Source organism: Poecile atricapillus, chromosome 2 (assembly GCF_030490865.1).
Source record: "Poecile atricapillus isolate bPoeAtr1 chromosome 2, bPoeAtr1.hap1, whole genome shotgun sequence".
Taxonomy (NCBI): Eukaryota; Metazoa; Chordata; class Aves; order Passeriformes; family Paridae; genus Poecile; species Poecile atricapillus.
Window position 1 is genome coordinate 41,378,013 of NC_081250.1, and position 19,216 is coordinate 41,397,228.

Consider the following 19,216-nt stretch of genomic DNA (forward strand, 5'->3'; position numbering starts at 1 on the left):
TAGATCACATCATATTTTACATTGTCATGCTCACAACATCCTTGCTGAGACAAGGGCTGCTGCACAAACCACAGGTGAGACCTAAGGCAGGAAATTTTTTTGTCTCAAGCATTATGGTAATCCTGTAGAACCATGACTTGCAACTATTTTCCTCCAGCAAGTCCAAATTTGCTGTGTTAGGGGATGACAATCAAGATGAACTTCCTATTCAGAGACAAAATTTACTCCTTTCATTCTATGATTCAATGAAGTCAAAACAGTCACTAAGTTGTTTCCTGGTTTTCAGAATTTCTAAACAACCCATTGAAATAGAATAAATTTTTAAAAAATTTGCATCCAAAGTTTCTGTGTTTGAAAAAGTTGACATTCTCACGCTGTTTGTGGATACCAGGACTTGAAAGGCATTTGAGAGGTCATCTCAGTAGTGTGTCACCCCCAAAGGCAAGATTAGCCATACTCCTCTCATTTCTCTCAACCACATCTTTTCTAGAGGTTATTAATCAATGAATCAATTACACCTGTAATTAGCATTGAAGTGAAAAATAAAATGCAGAGAGAGACCAGCAATTGCTGCCTCCACAGAATTATTTGCCCTACTTTCTGCCTTTTTTTAAAGAACTACTGGAGATCTGGATGAGATAAATCATATTACTCTGCCTGAGCCACAGTAATACAAGATGAATTTGTTACCCGTGTTTCTTTGCCCAATTCAAAGAGCAAGTGCTTAAGGATCCAGGAGAAGAAAAAAAAAGAAAAAGAAAACAACAAACAACCAAACAATCACAAAAATAACCAAAACAAAAAACCAAAGCACAATGAATGAGAAGGCATTTAAGGAGACTGAGAATCACTGGCTTTGTTTTTAAAGGCCTCTTTAATGATGGAGGCTGCACAACTTAACCACTTAATTTGTGTGTAACAGGAATAACACCATTTTAATTTAATATGTCAGTCCTAAACAATGTTACCATTTGTCATACCTCCAGTGGTCAGGGTAACCGATTAGTCCTTTCCTTTCAGCAGCACCTTTAAAGCTTCTGTAGACTATTATGTACTGTTTATTTGTCTTTTCTAATTTAAATAACATCAGTGTTTTCCATCTTTCTTCATTGGCCATAATTTCTAGATATGATTCTGTTTATCTACATTGCTTTCCCATTTTCTAATCTTTCTCCTGTAGGACCTTATTGAACTGCATCTTTTCATTTGGACAAAATTTAGATAAAGCAGATGGCGTGTGAAGCAGAAAGAAAGAATCATTTTATTTACTTCCTTTATTCAATTCTGAAAGGTATTTAACTCTATTTGAAAATATCACTGATTTGTGAACTAGAAAAAAGATCTGGGCCAACAATCCCCAGCCTGTGTGTACTTGATTACTGCAGCTTAAAATTCTATCTTTATTGAACTGCAGCCTAGTTTTTCCACTTTTTTCCTCCAAATTGTCAAAATCCCTTTGATTTCTAATCCTGTCCTCCCACTGCCTTTTTCAGAAGTCTTATGTCATCTTCAAATTTGTCAGCATATTCTCTTTCATCCAAGCTATTTAATGAAAATACCAGATAATTTCTACCCTAAGGTAGACCTTTGAGGAATCCTGCTCAAAATTTTTTTCCTCTTTCAGCCAACCAGTGGTAACTGTTCTGTGGGAATGGTTTTCCAGGCAGGTTTTCACTCACTACCAGAGCTACAGCTTGGCACATTTCTCTGGCTTTTTCGTGAGATATTGCAAAGACACAGTAAAGTTGACTGCTTCTCCTCCATCCACAAGCGTGGAGAAGGAGGAAAGATTGATAAACTAGGATAACACATTTTGTTTAAAACAAATCCAGCTGAGAGCAATGCAGGGTAAGTCAAAATACGACTGATATCAACCTGTGTCCCACACAATGTAATTGGTAACAAGGTACGAGAAAATCACTGTTTCATATGCAACAAATCATTTACAGCTGAATGATGGGAATCACAGTGTGCACTGCCTGATTAAGCTAATTACCTAAGCATGGGCTAATAGGTCAAGCCTGATTTTCTCTACTGACCTAACAGGAGAAAAAACAAAAAGTAGTCAAAGCCAGGACCACAAGGGAAAGAATACTCACGCACAGCATTTAAAGCTACGTGAAGACAATGCATGACATACACAAATCCTGGAGGGCATATTGATGATACAAAACAAGTTATTAAGAAAGGCATCAGAGATGGAGATTAAAATCCAATAAGCAACTGGAATGCTGAAATGTGAACAAAATAAGTTTGGTATAGCCTCTGCTCTTAGGCTTGACTGAACAGTTTAACTGCTAGGGCAGCTTGGATCTACTGGTATTATCTTCTTAAAATATTTTCCTTAACTTGCTTTTCCTCTCCAGCTTGCTTTCATGTCAGAGCTTATCTACTATTTCTGACTTTATTGAAATTTATCTTCCTGAAGCTTACCGAATTTCTGTTGACATTCTCGCTTTTGACCTTCCTAAGAATCACAAGCTTTATCATTTCATATTTAATGAAAAGAGTCTCCCTAAGGGGAACACATCAATTTTTGGGATCAGAAAATATTCTGGAATGAGATAAATCAGCGTAAATCTGGAAACATCACCAGTGACATTCATACAAGATATTCTTAGTAACAGCTTGTGAGAGCACTTACAGTAGATAGTCCTGATGGCTACCAATGATACATGAAAAGTCCTAAATTAGACAAAACTTTACCTGGGTTTTACTCTTTGTTTTAATTGTACTGCACCTTTTTTCCTTCAAAGTTACAGCAGGTCTAACTCTAAAGTTACAGCAGTGCACACTTGTTAGACTGCATAATGGAAGCCAGGCCTTTCAGCAGACTGCAGATTCTCAAAGATTTCAAAAATATTACATTCCATCCTATAGTGATAGGAGGTATGCTTGCTTAAAAAAATTAAAAAATAAATCAAAAATCTAACTCTTCTTTGTGTTTCTTATAGTCTTTCTGAATGGCAGAGACCCAATCTCACTGTACCTGCTCACATATAATTTTAGTAATTCAGTAAATCTATTTCTAGTGGTGCTGTAAGAGAAAAAATGTTGCACTAAGAATCACAGTCTGCTCATTTTACCACAGCACACTTGTATGTATGTGTGTGCCTGATGTCACTTCTGTGGAAAGCTTCCAGTCTTTCCCCATGTCCTGTTCTCTTATAAATGCAGCTAGAACTTTTTAATGAAAAAACAGAGAAACAGCCATCCACCCAACCCTTCATATAGTGTGAAAAATGGAGAAAATACTGATAGAACTTCTCAGAACCACTGAGAGGCTCATAAAATTAATCACATCTTAAGAGAAAAATTTATCTTCCAGACTGTAAACCCGATTTATTAATGGACACTTGTCCTTCTTCTGAGAAACAGTTGACATCTGACAACGACCATCATTTCAAAAGTGAAAATAACTTAAAGGTATTCCTGGAAATTTTTACCTTTGTTTAAGATGAGGCAAAATTGGAAGAATAAGGTTAGTTCTTTTCAAAACACTAACAACTGGCTGTGGTTCAGAACAGGACCCAGGCTCATCCTACCACACTCTAGTTCAGCTACAGGGAGACTACTCACTGTTCTCCTACAGCCACTGGAGATGGCTCCAGCCACGTCTACTTGACTCACCTAAGGTCCAACACAGATTTCAACTACATTTCTCTTTCCTCCAGCTATATGCAGACACACAAGGGAGTTGTGTAATGAGAGTGCTGCACTTCTGCTGAAAATCTCATGAGTCCTTCTCAGCAGCACACAACCATGAGGAGGCTTGGCAGACATTTTAAATATTAGGCCTAAATTCTGTATTTTTGTCTCCAAGACTGAAAGAAAACTCTTTTGACTCACACATACAGTGACTTTATTTATTAATGTCTGTGAGACATTTATTTGAAACATGCATCACTGCTTACTTGATCTTTCTTTAGATACTCAACGTTACACAAACATTTCAGAAATTTAGAGCAGGTCTGGAAATCTCCACAAATATTGCTCCAGATTCCCTTATTGCTCCATGACTTTTAATCTATCTGTTCTGGATTTGTGGTATTGCAATTATAATTGTAGAAAATATGAAGTGGCCTATCTTTAGAAAAATATATTTACAGCTAACTCTTTCAAGCCATAAAAAGGCACAGTGATTATTCCAAAAAGATTCATGAATGAATTTTAATATCCAAACCTAAAATTACAATTATTTTTTTTAAAAAAAGAAAAAATTCTGAACCGTTTAGGAAAATGTAAGGGGATATACAAAAATTTCAAATCTGTAAATATGACACAGAATAATTTATGATAATTATTATAATTTATAATAATTTAAATTATAAATATAAGTAATAGATATATAAATATATTTATATTTATATAAATATAAATAATTTAAATTATAATAATAATAATTTATGATTTTTTGTTCGAGCCAGAAACATACCTTTATTTTAACCTGTATGAACCCCTCACCACAATTATAATGTGTCTATTCCCCAACAAAATATGGGAAGAATTCTTAAATTAAACTTATGTTTGTATATATTTACTCTAGAAGCATTTTTAGGAGGTAGCAAGAAGAAATTGATTATAAAATAATTTTGAAATATAACCTGGCAATAACAAAATGGCTTTGGCTGTTAGTCAGAACTAAATTATTTTCTGTTTTGCACCATATGTAAAACAGTCATATCAGAACATATTCCTGGTCCCTATGCAAGGAGAAAGAAATGGTATTAGAGCCCAGCTTCTAAAAAGAAATATCAACAGTCAAATAGCAATTATAAAAAACAGTGCTAAACAAAACCACACAGTATACAAACTCACATCAACATGAAGCCAGAGGCCATACTTTTCACAGATATCAGCAATTTTATCCAGAGGATCAAATGCTCCCAGCACAGTTGTGCCTGCTGTAGCACAGACAAGAAATGGTGCTGACCCCTGCAATAGTATTCAAAACAAAAAAGAAATTATCATTTGTACTGCTCATCTTTTCCACGTATACTTGCAGATCTAAAGTATAAAAAGATCTAGGAATGTAGGACAGAGATGTTACAATCTACATTTTAGTTTCACAGCAGAAGGTACTGCATTTAATAGTGCTGAATCTTTCTCATTTCTTTTCATTTAAAAAAAAAAAAAAAATTTAAAAAAAGGCATTTTCCATTTCTAGTTAACACCATCCCAGGGCAGACTTCTGAAGCTTCAGACTGTTTTGACAGCTGCTAGTTTTTACAAAATCAAAACATACCAGATATCTGACATCTCTCTTTATACACTGATTTTCAATTATCAGTCTTTCACATCTCACTACAATATTTGCTGTCATTCTGACCGATAAAACAAAGCTATTAGCTCAGCCAGCAGACTGAGCATGCTGGCTCATGCAAGGAAAGGGCTCATCCCCTTAGGGTTTTCCACCTGCACTGTCTCTACAACACCCCTGTTCTCTGCCTGGTGAAGAGGAAGCTTCAGCTAGGGAATGTGATTTGCCTTCAGCCACATCGGTACATACCATGACAGAGTCACCTCTGCTTGATCCCACACCTGACCTACAGGTCTGTGCTATTCCCTTGCTCCCACTCCTGCCTAGGAAAGAAGAAGGGCTGTAGACGGTAACTGAATGTTAGGAGAGGAAATCTCAGACGGTGTTGAGGTCAGTTAGGTGGGATAAGGAAAGCTTTTGTCAGGTTGCGATCTCAGACAACCACTGACAGCAGTCCATCTTTGCTTCCCTTCAGCTAATTGCAGACCAGCTCATGTACCCTTGAAGATCTCTGTGTTGGGTCTACATAGGAGCAGAAACTGCAACAATGAGAAGAATTGGTGGCATCTGTAACAACTCCATGAAATTGAGGGTGTCAGCTGGAGCAATGACTGTGCAGCCTCACTTGCTGGTAAATGCACGCTGAAAGAAGTGCTCTGCATGGTTCAGAATCTGGCCTACAGAATGATAATGCTCTTACTGAAGAGGCACTAAAGTTGTTATTAAATTGTACAAGCTGGGATCACTGAAGTTCATTTTCAGGGAATGTGATCTCCCAGAAGATGTAAGTGTGTCTGCAGAGGTAACTCAATTGAGCTTTAGTGAAATCAGACATCAGCTGAAAAATCAAACTCCACACAAGTCTTCCATTTATCTTCACTTTGCTGAAATCTGATCTCTTTTTGTTTTTGTTTTTTTTAAAAAAAGTGTTGCTACCTTAAGCACCTACAGAGACAGACAGGCTTGATTCACGTTTACACTCTGACAGTTTTATACTTCTTTACAGTGTAGAGGACTGTTAGACTGGTACATAATTATGATTTATTTGTGTTTTAGGTTTTCTTTACAAATGGCTAAAGCAGTGAAAAGTTGAACTGGAATGAATTTAAATTAACCCCATATAGTCACAAAGACTTACCAATCTTCACTTCTTTGTCATTTTTTCTGCGTACAAGCTACCATCATAGTTAATCAAATTTACAAATCAGCCTGAAGCTTGAGTACAGAATACTTGCAAGTGAGGCAAAGATGTATCTAATGCACCCATTTTCTCTCAGTGTTCCAAGCAATTTTCTCCCACAGCTACATCAGATTCAAAGGTTCTTAAGCAACCAATTTGTAGCACAACTGAATACAGGGACAAGTCTCAGATCTCTACAAATGCCAATAATTACTACCATTATACTTTTCCCATAAAGAAGGCAATTAAGTTTTTATTACTCCTGACAATATAGTTAAACTAATCTTCCTGCCTAAATTCTCTAAAAAGACAAGACTCTTGCCATTCATATTCAGTGATCATTTTGTGCTTCAATCACTAGCAAATACATCCTCTGTTGTCTAGAATCATTATAATATTTACTGTAATTCACTGAAGTGTCCTTCTGTAAAAGTTGTAAGGTAGCACTTCAACAAGGACAGACACACTGAAGCTCTGATGAAATCCAAACTTTCCAATACACCTGTAACTTCCTTTAAAATGCAAGTGAAATCATGTTTTCCTGTAAGTAGAGCATTTTAATATAGAACATTTGTTTTTAAATTGCAGAGTACCTTACTGGAGTTGATCTTTTTAAAAAAAATCTTAAATTCCAGAAGATTTCTTTCAAATGACCATTACAGATATTGTTAAAAGAACAAACAAGAACACTGTTTTTGCAAAAGCAAAATAGTTGATTCTCCTGCAAGCCTCTTCCTCTCGCTTTGTGTTATTTCAGCCCTTTTTTCACCACAGCTTGCTCAAATGAATAAAGTACAGGTTGTCTTCCTCAGGAAATGCAAAGTATAAAAAGAGGCAAGAAAGTTTGCTGGGTCACTAGGGCCCCCATGTATCAGTAGCTATGCTATCCAGCATGAAACTCAAATAAGAGATGGTTGTTTGGCAGAAAACGTATCCAAATCAGAACTTACTGAAAGCTGTTGTGGCCATGCCAGTGCAGGACCAGACAGGACTGCCATGGCTTTTCTATCAAAAGGTAGATTTTTCTATCTACAAAGGCAGATTTCCCAAGAGAGGATCCCATGGAAGGTATCATTCATGCCATGGACATTGCACTAGTTGCTTTGTATTCACTCATCATGGACTAAGGGCTTAGCTCTGAATTCTACTGCTCTGATGCACAAACTGGAAGTGAGAAGTAGGGTGAGCTAACCAAGCCAAAAGAAGATTCTCTTAGAAGTCACATTCAGTCCTTTAAGCTCTCTAAAATAAATTACGTTTCTATAGGTAAGGGCTGTCTTACAGATTGTGGGAATGTATTATGTTAGTGTTGTCCAAATACACACATCAGTGCCTTTCCAAATTCTTGCCTTTGACTTTCTTTAGGCAAGGTCCCTAAGGGAAAAGAAGCACACCTCTGCACTCTTGCTAGAATAATAGAAAGGACAGAATTTAGCATTTGAAGTTTGTAAGATAGTTTTAGAGACTAAGCTACATGTTACAGTTCTTGCTCAGTGCAGAGGCAATAGAGCAATAGCTGCTGTAATTAACTGGAAAACCATTTTAGGAAAACATACTGCATCCATTTTAAAAAGGATCAAGGGCAAAAGAAATCCTATAAGAAATGTGCTAAGTACTTCAGAGCAGCACTGTACTTGGGACTTTCATTAGCAGTAAACACCCTGTGGAATTTTCCTCCCTTCTAAGAGTGTAGAACCCATAAGCCTTGGCTTGTTCCACAAGTTTGTGGCAAACAGATTGCACCTGTAGGAAAGACATTGTTACATCAACTACCCTGTTTTTAAGATTTTGGTCACTCTTAGTTTTCCTTTCTTTCACTCAGACACAAGCACACAGTCTGCATACACTCCTCTCTCCTTCATGCTCTCTCTACCCCTCTCACCTCTTTCCTGGCCCGCTGGACTTGTTTCTCCAGTTCCTCAGGTATCATCTTACCTCTAAGGGACACAGATTTAAAACTTTTTCAGTTACATTCAAATAGGTTAGTTATGTACAGCACTACTGCATTTTAAAAAGGCTCAGAGATCAGAGTCATGGCTTTTGCTTTCTTACCTTTCATCTGCTTTGATAAAGTACACATTCTCTGTGCCAATACCGAGGAAGGAGGCTGCCTTCTTCATGGAATAATGGCACTGTCAGTGAGAGAGGCACAAAAAAAAAGTACACACACAATTAAACAAAAGAAACAAATTCCTTAACATAGGGAACAGTGACAAGTACAGCAGCACCTAACAGCCATGACAACAGCATATTCTAACATAAAAAAAGCAAACTGATAAGGTACATATCACAAAGCCCATCTTGTACTTAACACACACACAGAAAACTGGGGGGAAATAAGACCAAAAAAATATTGTGCTCATGTTTAAAATGCAAGCTTAAGAAAAAAAAAAATTAGAACATTTATTTCATACATTTTTTCTTAGAGCTAGCTCTGCATTAGAATGAAAAGTAGAAGCTTTGAAGTGTCAGCAGGGAAGAATTATGAATTGTTTCAAAATGTTTTAATAGAACTGCGTCAAAAGTATCAATGAATGTAAGAGTTAGGAAATGCATCAGGAAAAGTGTATAAAGGCTGTTTAGCTCAACAGCCTGGAAGGAATTAATTAGGTCTGTAAGTCCAAAACCACCACTCCTTGGAAACTGGACCCTTAGTCAGGATGTATATTTGAAGCCTCTACTTTATGCTTGAAAGAATTCTGTATGCTTTCTCTAATCTTCAGCTGGTGACCACTGCCAGAGACAGGATACTCCAGAGACAGGATACTCTCCTAAACTGACCCGTGGCCAACCCATGCTCACAGGATTGAGGAGCTCAAGTCCCAGGACCTACCAAAGCTTTAGATCTGGTAAAATGGGGATTTGCAAGGCTTTCAATGTCCTATCTCTGCAAAAAGATCTGGAGATCATGATGGTGTGAATATAGTTCACATGAATGTAAGCCTTAGAAACTACTGTAAAAACAAGCAGACCTTAGACAGGACTCAGACTTTACTGTGAATTTTGCAAAAGGTTCCAGTGTGGACCAGTTTCCATTTTTCACAAAATGAAGTTACTATTTTAGCAAAGAGTTTTAGCTGGGGCACATCAGAGAGACGTATCTGAATGAGTACACAGACACATGCAGCCCACTTCACACATTCCACTGAATAAAGGGCATCAGTCTATGAAGCCTGTGAAGTGAGTGTAAAAGAGGATTTTAGAAATGGGTGTTTATTTAATCAGAATGTGGTAAAATGACTAAGGTGAGAATGCTATTCAAACTCACAGTCAACTATATACTTTTTACAAACTTTTTTACTTTCAACAAATATTAATGGTTTATCTAACTATATTTCTGACACTTGTTTTTATAAGGACCTGCCCTACTGTGGATACTGTTATTTTAGCACAAGAATACTACTTTGTCTTATTCCAGAACAAGAGTACACTGATCTTTGTGTAATTTGTCTTCAAGATTAGCTTGGGAATTCAAAATACAGTAACCTTCTTGATCTGAAGATATTTAGACATCAAAACTACCCACTTATAGCAGTGGAGTCACTTTTGAGAGTACACCACATCCCATAGGACTAGACAGTTCCCAGAACCAAGACCATCCAACCCTTGGATTATCACTACCCTTCACATAAAAATGAAATTGTCTCTTTTACACATTATTACTGAAGGGTTAAAATAACACATACACCAGCAAATGCAAAGATGTCTAGAACTGTTACTTTCCATGCAGGAGGTGAAGCCAGGTGGTTAATTAATTCAATTTTCTTCCTGAGAGTTCACAAAAACGCAGTTACTGCAGAACGTAATTATGAAAAATGTACAACATTTTAATGTGTGGGCATGAATATATTAAGGGTATTAAAGCTTGTCACGCTTATTTTGATGAGATGGATGATCTCAGAGGGCTCTTTTTCTTTTTGACAAAGAGGTTTCCCCCACCATCACCCACTTTTTAAACAAAGGCATACAAAGACATTACCTGATGCTACTGAGTAGTTTCAAGAAAAATTAATTTGTAACATGACACATCTGCAAGGCCTTTAGGGCTCAGTCATTTAGACTGTTACAAGAATAATAACATACATAGGTGGATAATTAGTCTTACATTACATCAAATTACATCAATAAAGGTAATAATGATTGTAAGTGGCTGTGTGTTGTTCAGCAGAAGTTTGGAGATGTTTTTGACTGACTTGTGAATCACTTAAAATAGAAGTTGCCTCCATCACTGATTTCTAGCCATTAATTTCAAATGAAAGGTATGAATCACCAAGAGTAATTAGATTGCTACAAACTGAGAAAGCAGCAGACCTGCAAATACAGTATACTGGTAAGCAGACAATCAAATTTCTTACCATTTACAAAAAGTAAATTATTTATTTTATTATAAACAATGGTATGAGGACTGGAAGAAAGACAAAAGAGGCTTGAGTACCTGAGAGATTACATCAAAAAGCAGAGGAAAAGAGAAGAATGGAGGAAATACAAAAAAAACAGGCTGTAAGATATATTATTTTTTCGTCCACAAGTACTTCTGTACTTCTTGGAAAATTCTGTCCTTCAGTAAGACAGAAAAGAGCATGACTCATAATACTACACAGACTTGGAATATGCTTCCTTTGATAAAAAAAAGAGTTTCAGTTATATTAATTGAAAACACGTAAGGATTTCTTTCTCCCTCTTCATTACTAGAAGCCATTATGCTAAATTGTATTGCATCATTTTAAGAAAAAAATGTACCAAAGAATATTTAGCAGCTACGGCCACAAGAGTGCCAACTAACTCACTTTACATAATTCCCTTTCCAAAAAAGGACAAAAAAATATCCAGATAAAAAGTGTTATCTTAGATACTGTGAGTTCAGATTACTCTTGCCATGTATTTCACAGTTCAGCTTTTGGACAATTTATTAAATCTGTAGCCATTTATAGTAAGAAATCACCATCTTTGAGCACAAGATTAAATTGGAACATTGGTGCGTTTAAGATGTGCTGCTGTAGTATTTTACCTGTATCTAGAGGTAGTTTTCATTTCCTAATCTTGTTTGCAAAGACAAGGTACTTTCTAACTGTGCTCATTAAAACAGAAGATAAATTTGTATTTTCTTGATTTTAAAAGGTTTCCTAGAAACATAATTGCATAAAGCAATTACATTATTATGAGATTGTTTTATTGCCCATTTTTGTCTGCTGTAATTTCAACAGGGGACAACATGATAAGTTAATGTTGTGTTCTCTCACTTTATTACTTTCATGATCAAGTTGCACTGGGGAGGAATTTAGTTTCATTTCATCTAAAAATTTGCTCATATCAGCATGTACATTTCAACTGTTTACACATCTTCTTCTACCCTTACTTAACTCAAACTTATCAGATTTCTACCCTTCAGATCAATGTAACACATACTTGTGCCAGAACAAAGATTAGATGGGACCTCAAATAGCAAAAGGGAATAAAAAGGTGGGCTGATATCTATAACTAGAACTGTATTTATCTCATACAGAGCCACAAATCATGCCTCCAGAAAGTGGGATATAACAATTACTCTTCTGCAGCTGCGGTCTCAAGAGGAATCACTATCTAGCAGCATAACCAGTGTTCACTGTGTATCACCAATTTTAAATATCTAAGCATTTACTTGCAGGAACAAGGAGCCTTTTTATTCCTGAAGGCCAAGCAGAATACATGAGGACCTTGGGCAGGCCATGCATAAAATAAGCATCTTTATGTTATCCAAGAAAATACAAAAAATACATAGCCCTGGATCACATAAGTGATTGACAGTCTGTGCATTCCCCTGCTCTGCAGCAAGGCAACTCTTTCAACCTGACAAGTGCCAAACTGAAACTTAAAAACTTAGCAAATCAAGGCAAAAATAATTTTGCTTCAGCACAGTGCCATAGCCAAGCCCAAAAATGGCACAAGGGCCTTGAATAGTCATGCCTTTTGACTCATTATCAACACTCAGTTCATTACAGCCTCATGGCTTCTCCATGCCAATGCTTTTGCCTGATTCTTGATGAAGATAAACCCAGGTTGTTAACTTCTCCAAGTTTTGTTTTAATTTTGTTTGTTTGTTTGTTTTGTTGTTGGGGGGGGGGGGAGGGGTTGACAGTTTGCTTCTCCAGGTACCTCTTCAGTTAAAACAAAATCAACCAAAAAAATCCAACAAAAACTAAGGATGTTTGGATGAGAGGATTGAGTGTAACCACAGGAATTGAGTGTAATCACAGATGACACTAAGCTAGGTGGGAGATTGATCTGCTGGAGGGTAGGAAGGATTTGCAGAGGAACCTGAACAGGCAGGATTGATGTGCCAGGCCAAGATTGTGACATTCACAAGTCAAAGTGCCCGCTCCTGCACTTGGGTCACAACAGCCCCACACAGTACTACAGGCTGGGGAAGACTTGCTGGAAAGTGTGGATGCTAAATGCGGAAAGCAAGCAGGGAACACAGAGCCTGTGTCAAACTAAGTCACACAAGCTTCTCACTCTGGCCTGAGAAAGCATAAGGAAGAATCCAAACAATCCTTGGAGAAAGACAACAATCTTTGCAGGTGTTGTTTAGGATCCTTATTGTTTACTTGTAAGAAAGTCAAGGGGTGGTGTTCCACTTGACCAATGATAGTGATGTGTAAGCTCAATGACCAACGAGATTTTTACCTCTCGGACCTGTCCATAAATGAAGATCAAAGATAATAAACTTAGCTCTCTTGGATAACACAGCTAAGAGAGTGTTGTACTTCTCACTGCTCCTAATATAGTGCGACAGCCCAGTGGACAAGGACCTGGGGGTGCTGCTTGACATCCAGCTGAACATGAGCCAGCAGTGCCCAGGTGGCCAAGAAGGCCAATGGCATCCTGGCCTGTATCAGCAATGGTGTGGCCAGCAGGACCAGGGCAGGGACTGTCCCCCTGTGCTCGGCACTGGTGAGGCCACACCTCAAATCCTGTGCTCAGTTTTGGGCCCCTCACTGCAGGAAAGACATTGAGGGGCTGGAGTGGGTCCAGAGAAGGGCAATGGAGCTGCTGAAGGATCAGGACAGTGAAACCTATGAGGAGTGGGTGAGGAAGCTGGGGGTGTTCAGTCCAGAAAAAAGGAGGCTCAGAGGGGACCGACCTTATTGCTCTCTGCAGCTGCCTGAAAGGAGGGTGTAGCCAGGTGGGAGTCAGGCTGTTCTCCCAGGCAGCCACTAACAGGATGAGAGGACATAGCCTCAAGCTGTGCCAGGGGAGGTTCAAGTTGGACAATCAGAATTTTGTCACAGGAAAGATTCAACATTGGAAGTTTGCCCAAGGAGGTGGTGGAGTCACCACCCCTTTAGGTGCTCAAGAAACAGCCGGACATGGCATTTTGTGTCATGGTCTTGTTGACAAGGTGGTAATCAGTCAAAGGTGGAACCTGATGACCTTAAAGGTTTTGCCCAACCTAAATGATTCCTCAGTTCTGTGATTCAAAGGTGCAAAATGTTAACTAAGACTCAAAACAAAAACAATAACAAAACCCCTAAGATTGTATGACACCAGTACTTCTGTATTTGTCTCAAGTGTGGACTACTGTTTACATATATTCTCAATATGGCATATCTCAACAAAAGTTTCCAAAAGGTCAGGTAGCTTGGATTCAGTACACGTGGATCTAAAACAAGTATAAATGAATATGCCCATTTCCTCCCACATAACAATGAATAAACACTAGTGATCTTAGAATATAGCCACATTATCTAGCTATTAAAAGCATACAAAAGCGTATTAAAAGCAGTAAATGATTATTGAGTACTAAAGACTACGTAGTTGTGTGAAGCAGATAAAGTATTAGAGATCAAAAGCATGGCCTTACAAATAATTTACCTATTTATTTTTTCTGGTCATCTCTATGTTTTATGGTTTTGGTCTTCATTATGAAGCAAAGACATAAAAATAAATTTATTCTGGCAGTCAATTAAAATTTCTTTTGACATGAAATTAAATGTTTGCTTATTTCAGAATAAGAAAATACGTTATAGTTAAACCATGCAATAAAATAAAATGTTACTTCATGATAAAAGTTTAATGGGCATCCCTTCAAAAGTATTTATGGAACTTGCTTCAAACTCATCTTTTCCTCCTTAAGTATTTTGAAGATATAACATGATTAAGTATGAATTGGCATGTCATTTCATACACAAACTTTTCAGGAAAAACAAAAGAAAATATACTTTGTTGGGCAAAAAAACAATCAAACCACCTTTATTTAGGGCATGTGGGCTCAGTTCCAAAAGACATTAGTTATCTTGGAAAACTCACACAATGCCTTCATCCCTCAGGCTTCTCCAAAATAAGCCTCTCTTTTATTTACACTGCAAACTGTTTGGAGCATAAACGTCTAAGTTAAAATTATTCTAGTAAGTCTACATTTTCTAATACAACAAGGTTCTGTGCAGGCTTCCATGGGGGCCTTTATATAGTAGAGTCAGAATTAATAACAACTCTTCACTACTCAAATAATAAACTCTTTAAACTGAAGGGACAGGGAAGAGAAAAATTCCTCCAAAAGCTACCTTCAGAATAAATGTTTGAATGTAGCTCAATTTCCCACTGGCATTTTGGACTGATATTATTCAAAAACTTTAAAAACTGACCACGTATTTTCAATTATTTAAAGAAAAAATGTCTAAAGGTCCAGCATTTTTTTTTCTGAGAGGCATATGGTGGCTTTGACTCTGTACCACAACCATCTGTATTCAGACATAGGGCAAAATGAGAGCTGCAGAGAGCCATCTCACAGGTCCACAAGTACTCAGTTCCATACAAATTAAACATGCAGAAAAAACCCTTTGACATCTAAAACCTACCTACAGTTCCTGCTAGACTTTATGCTGTGGGAAATCAGATGCTGCAGACCTCCACAACACAGCACATGCATTCTGCTTCAGGTTTGCCCCATGTACAACCTATTCTTATATCAGCAGTTTTCAAAGCAGGAACATCTGTGTTTGTTTTCTGAAAGCAAGAGAGCCTCTGCAGGGAAATTTACCATCAGACTTCTCCACTTAGCTCCAATATTCCACATCATACGCTGATGTCAGAATTATTGTACCAGTGCCCCATCAGATATGTAAATTATATCATTTTGCAGCTACTGGAATAAAATTCAAAAAACTTTTGGTTTTGTTTTACCTCTTCCGAAGCAAACAGAACTAGTCTTGGCAGACCTGAAAGCCCTTTCTCCTTTATCTCAGGGCAAAATTTGTACCTTGCTAAGTTCATAGCATACATATTAGAAACAGAGCCACCTGCAAAAAGAGACATACAAATATTGTATTAGCCACAGTATGAGTACCTTTCCTGCATCTGAGTGCTTGACCTATTAAGGGAAAAATGAACCCCACAGGCATCCTAGTGATGCATCCATCACAGTTTATTTCCTCCCCCGAAGGCTACATACATAAAATGAACCTTGGCCCCTGCAGCAGGCATGGAAACAGAGCCTGTTTGGATGCTCTTTGGGGATATTTCCTGAGGAATAAGAGCTGCCAAATAATAATACCGCCCTTCCTGACAGAGAACACCCTGCCACAGCACCTTTCCCTCTACACTGCAGCAGAGCCAGCGCAGCTGCCTCCACCAAGCTCAGAGCCTTGGAGATCCCTTGGGAAACCAGACCTCAGAGGACCATGGGAGAAAAAGGTCTTTGGAAAAAAAAAAGATCCAAAAAACAAACACAGTGACTGGGAACGGAAATGTCTGCCAGGTGAGATCTAGACAAGCTTTACTCACTCAGGACAGGTTTTATTCACCTAGAAGGACAAAACCAAAGCAGTAAGAAAAACCCTTACATAAAACCAGAACCAAAACAAGGGGAATTAATTTATCTTCTCTCAGTAGAATATTGTTTTAAGCCAGAAATCTGTCTGTAAAAGTAAGGGTTCTACCAAAAATACACACCAAATTTGATATGAAAAAAATACATACCAGTAATATATTAAAAAAAAATATGGATTTTTAGCTTATTTATTTTTCTACTACTCACGTGTAGGCTAGAATTACTGACTGTTTCAGTTTGGGAGGGGGAGTTTAAACTCATGTACTCATTTAACTCCTCTTCTCACCCCCAAAATAGATATAAAAGCTTCACATCTAGCCCAATTATTTGTTATCTGAATAATCTGTGAAATATCACCATTATGTTTCATTATTTCAGTGCAGTGGGCTGAAGTACTGCCTTACAGAACATTTGAAAAACATGGTTTATCAAGCAGCTTAAGAAATACCTGTTTGGCCTGCCTTATCATAACATTTAATAAAATTATAAAGATTCAAAGGAGTTTAGATCATGTAAGCTCTTGCTCCCACAGTTCATAGGCAGGATTCACAGGTCTATGCCCTCAGGCATCATGGGTTGGCATCTAGCACATAAATCAGCTCCCTCTCTGTCAGCTAAATTGACTCTTTCCATTGAGGCTGTTGGTATTGTTAGTAAGGCTAGGAAGGACATCAGCTACAAATAATTAATTTTAAATAATTCCATATAATTATATTTAATTTAGAAGTGTTTTCATTCATTCACTGGTCAGAATTGCCGAATTATTACTAGAAACACTTAAGATAAGCCTAGATTAAATAGTTTTGTGTATCAGTACACTTTTGCATGCATTTTCAAATATTCTATGTGACTCCAGTGTTCATAGAATTAATGGCATTAGACAGTTTATAATGACACAGCTTGAGGTCTGAGCTGTTCCTACCTGGGTTAAATATACCATCCCCTTCTTCCCAGCCTATGAACTCAATCATTTTCTTGATGACTGCCTCTTCCACCAACAGAAACACAGGGGATACTTCATATGTGTATCTAAAGTGAAATAATAGCATGATAATTGGTATTAAAGCTACAGAATTCATGGCACAGAGCATTGCTAAAACTGGATAAAGGCTTCTTGCACCTTTGTCTAATCTATCAGCAGCTGATCACCACCAGCAGTAGGACTCTAAACTAAAAACATTATGGATCTGATCCAGTAGAGAAATTGCTTCGTTTCTGGCAGCATCTCATTGACACTTCCACTTTCCAAGTAATACACCAGAGTTTGCTCTTAATGTAGGTCACATGCTTAAATGTCAGCTTTACCTTTGCAAGTAAACAGTGGACAGGTAACCATTTGCATTCAACTCTCTGAAGAACGCCTCAAAGGAATGGACAACTAAGTTCAGCCTGATTAATTAATTTTTATGTACTAAGGAAGGCAAAAGTCTAGGTTCAATAGCATTGGGGAAAAAAAAAAATCTCTCTTAAACCCCATCTTCAGCCAATCAGAATCAGCCTGTTTTCTTTCCCAATGTCTTGCACAATTCCTGCCCCTTCTGTAACACCGAAAACAGAAATCAGAAGCAAGGGGAAAAAAAAAGCTGTTCTTCCACAAAACATGTTAATTCATCATCAAGAGGACAAAGAACCACACTTACAGACTGGGGTTGAGTGCTTCTGTAATGAAACGAGCCACTAACGAGTAATAATCTATTCCAGCATACAGCTGATTGAAAAATCTTGGATGATCTGAAAATACAGATGAAAAGCAAGTGACAGGATATACCAGAAAAGATAATAAATACATCACATTCCCTCTCAGCTGAATGCTGATAGCTGCAAACCACTATTGACTCCATTCTCTCAGTATTCTCTGGATTTGCTGTCCTTTCCTAAAGACAGACATTCCTTTGAAAGTAAATTTAATGAGCACTTTCAAACCTCAAAACATGTCTTGAGAAATGCGAGTGGTACACAGAATAAATGTAAGTTGTTCACAAGTCTTATAAATCAAAAAATAAAAAAGATTGACAATTGACTATACATAGTGGCTTTAAAAAGGGGTTTTTAGAGGCCGCAGTTGATGCTCAGCCAAATTTTGCTAAGCAGCAGAATACAGCAACCAGCTGATCCCAAGCAGCTGTGCTTCTTCTCCCACCAAAGTCTCAACACAGAGAGAAAGACACTCTAACAGCTTGGAAAATTTTGCTGCATACTTAAAATGAATGAAAAGTTAAGAGAATTTGTTTACCTGCCTTGAAACACTGAGATATAAATAATTTTGACAAAATGCTACATTATTTCCACCTATAAAAACAACTCAGCTCAACAGTGGGGTCAGCATCTAAATTTTAATCCATAGCACAGCATTTTTACATGCAAAACCAGGTAAACAGTATGCCTCCATTTATATTATATGTGGGGCTTCAATAAATGTCTATATTCTAAGACTATTTGCACAGCATATTTTTATTTACAACATCCTTTCTAAGGTGGCATAGTGTAACAAATTATAATCTAAAGTCAATTTGCAAAAGTAAGATAAACAGAACATCTTCCAGTAACTCAGTAATTATATCTGCATATTACTATTACTCTACCCCTGCAGATCAGTATCACTACTCTTTATGGTTTTCAAAGGTGTAAGTTCCCTTATTTTACAGGTTTGCTCCTCAGCAACAGTGACTAAAGCAGGGAACGCAGCCCAGAAATGCACAACTAACTATATCAAATGTTCTTTCTTACTTACCAAAATACAGCCTAAGCCCTACAACATCTGAAATCCTGAGCTACTGATTCACAGTGCTGTTTCCTGAACAGATGTTGTTCATCTCTTTTTACCAAGATTGAATTACCCTGCACATGCTGCAGAAAGGTTAGCTGTAGAGAAGTAATCCTGCAGAGCTGTGGCATACTGTCTCTGAAACACTGCAGGCTCTCTTCTCATGGTGTCTGGAACAGGAATTACTGCCTATCAGCAAATTAACAC

General features: G+C 37.5%; 1 protein-coding gene across 4 annotated transcripts in view; it reads right to left on the reverse strand.

Annotated features, from left to right (window-relative positions):
- Positions 1 to 19,216, reverse strand: part of GADL1 (glutamate decarboxylase like 1) — an 83,235-nt gene that overhangs the window by 51,371 nt on the left and 12,648 nt on the right. For all 4 annotated transcript variants that reach the window (XM_058833228.1, XM_058833229.1, XM_058833231.1 and 1 more), the window contains 6 exons: positions 17,886 to 17,976; positions 17,168 to 17,274; positions 15,600 to 15,715; positions 8,493 to 8,572; positions 8,323 to 8,377; positions 4,819 to 4,935 (listed from right to left, as the gene is read on the reverse strand). In XM_058833228.1, the coding sequence (XP_058689211.1) occupies positions 4,819 to 4,935; positions 8,323 to 8,377; positions 8,493 to 8,572; positions 15,600 to 15,715; positions 17,168 to 17,274; positions 17,886 to 17,976 (566 nt within the window). The remainder of the gene's footprint in view (positions 1 to 4,818; positions 4,936 to 8,322; positions 8,378 to 8,492; positions 8,573 to 15,599; positions 15,716 to 17,167; positions 17,275 to 17,885; positions 17,977 to 19,216) is intronic.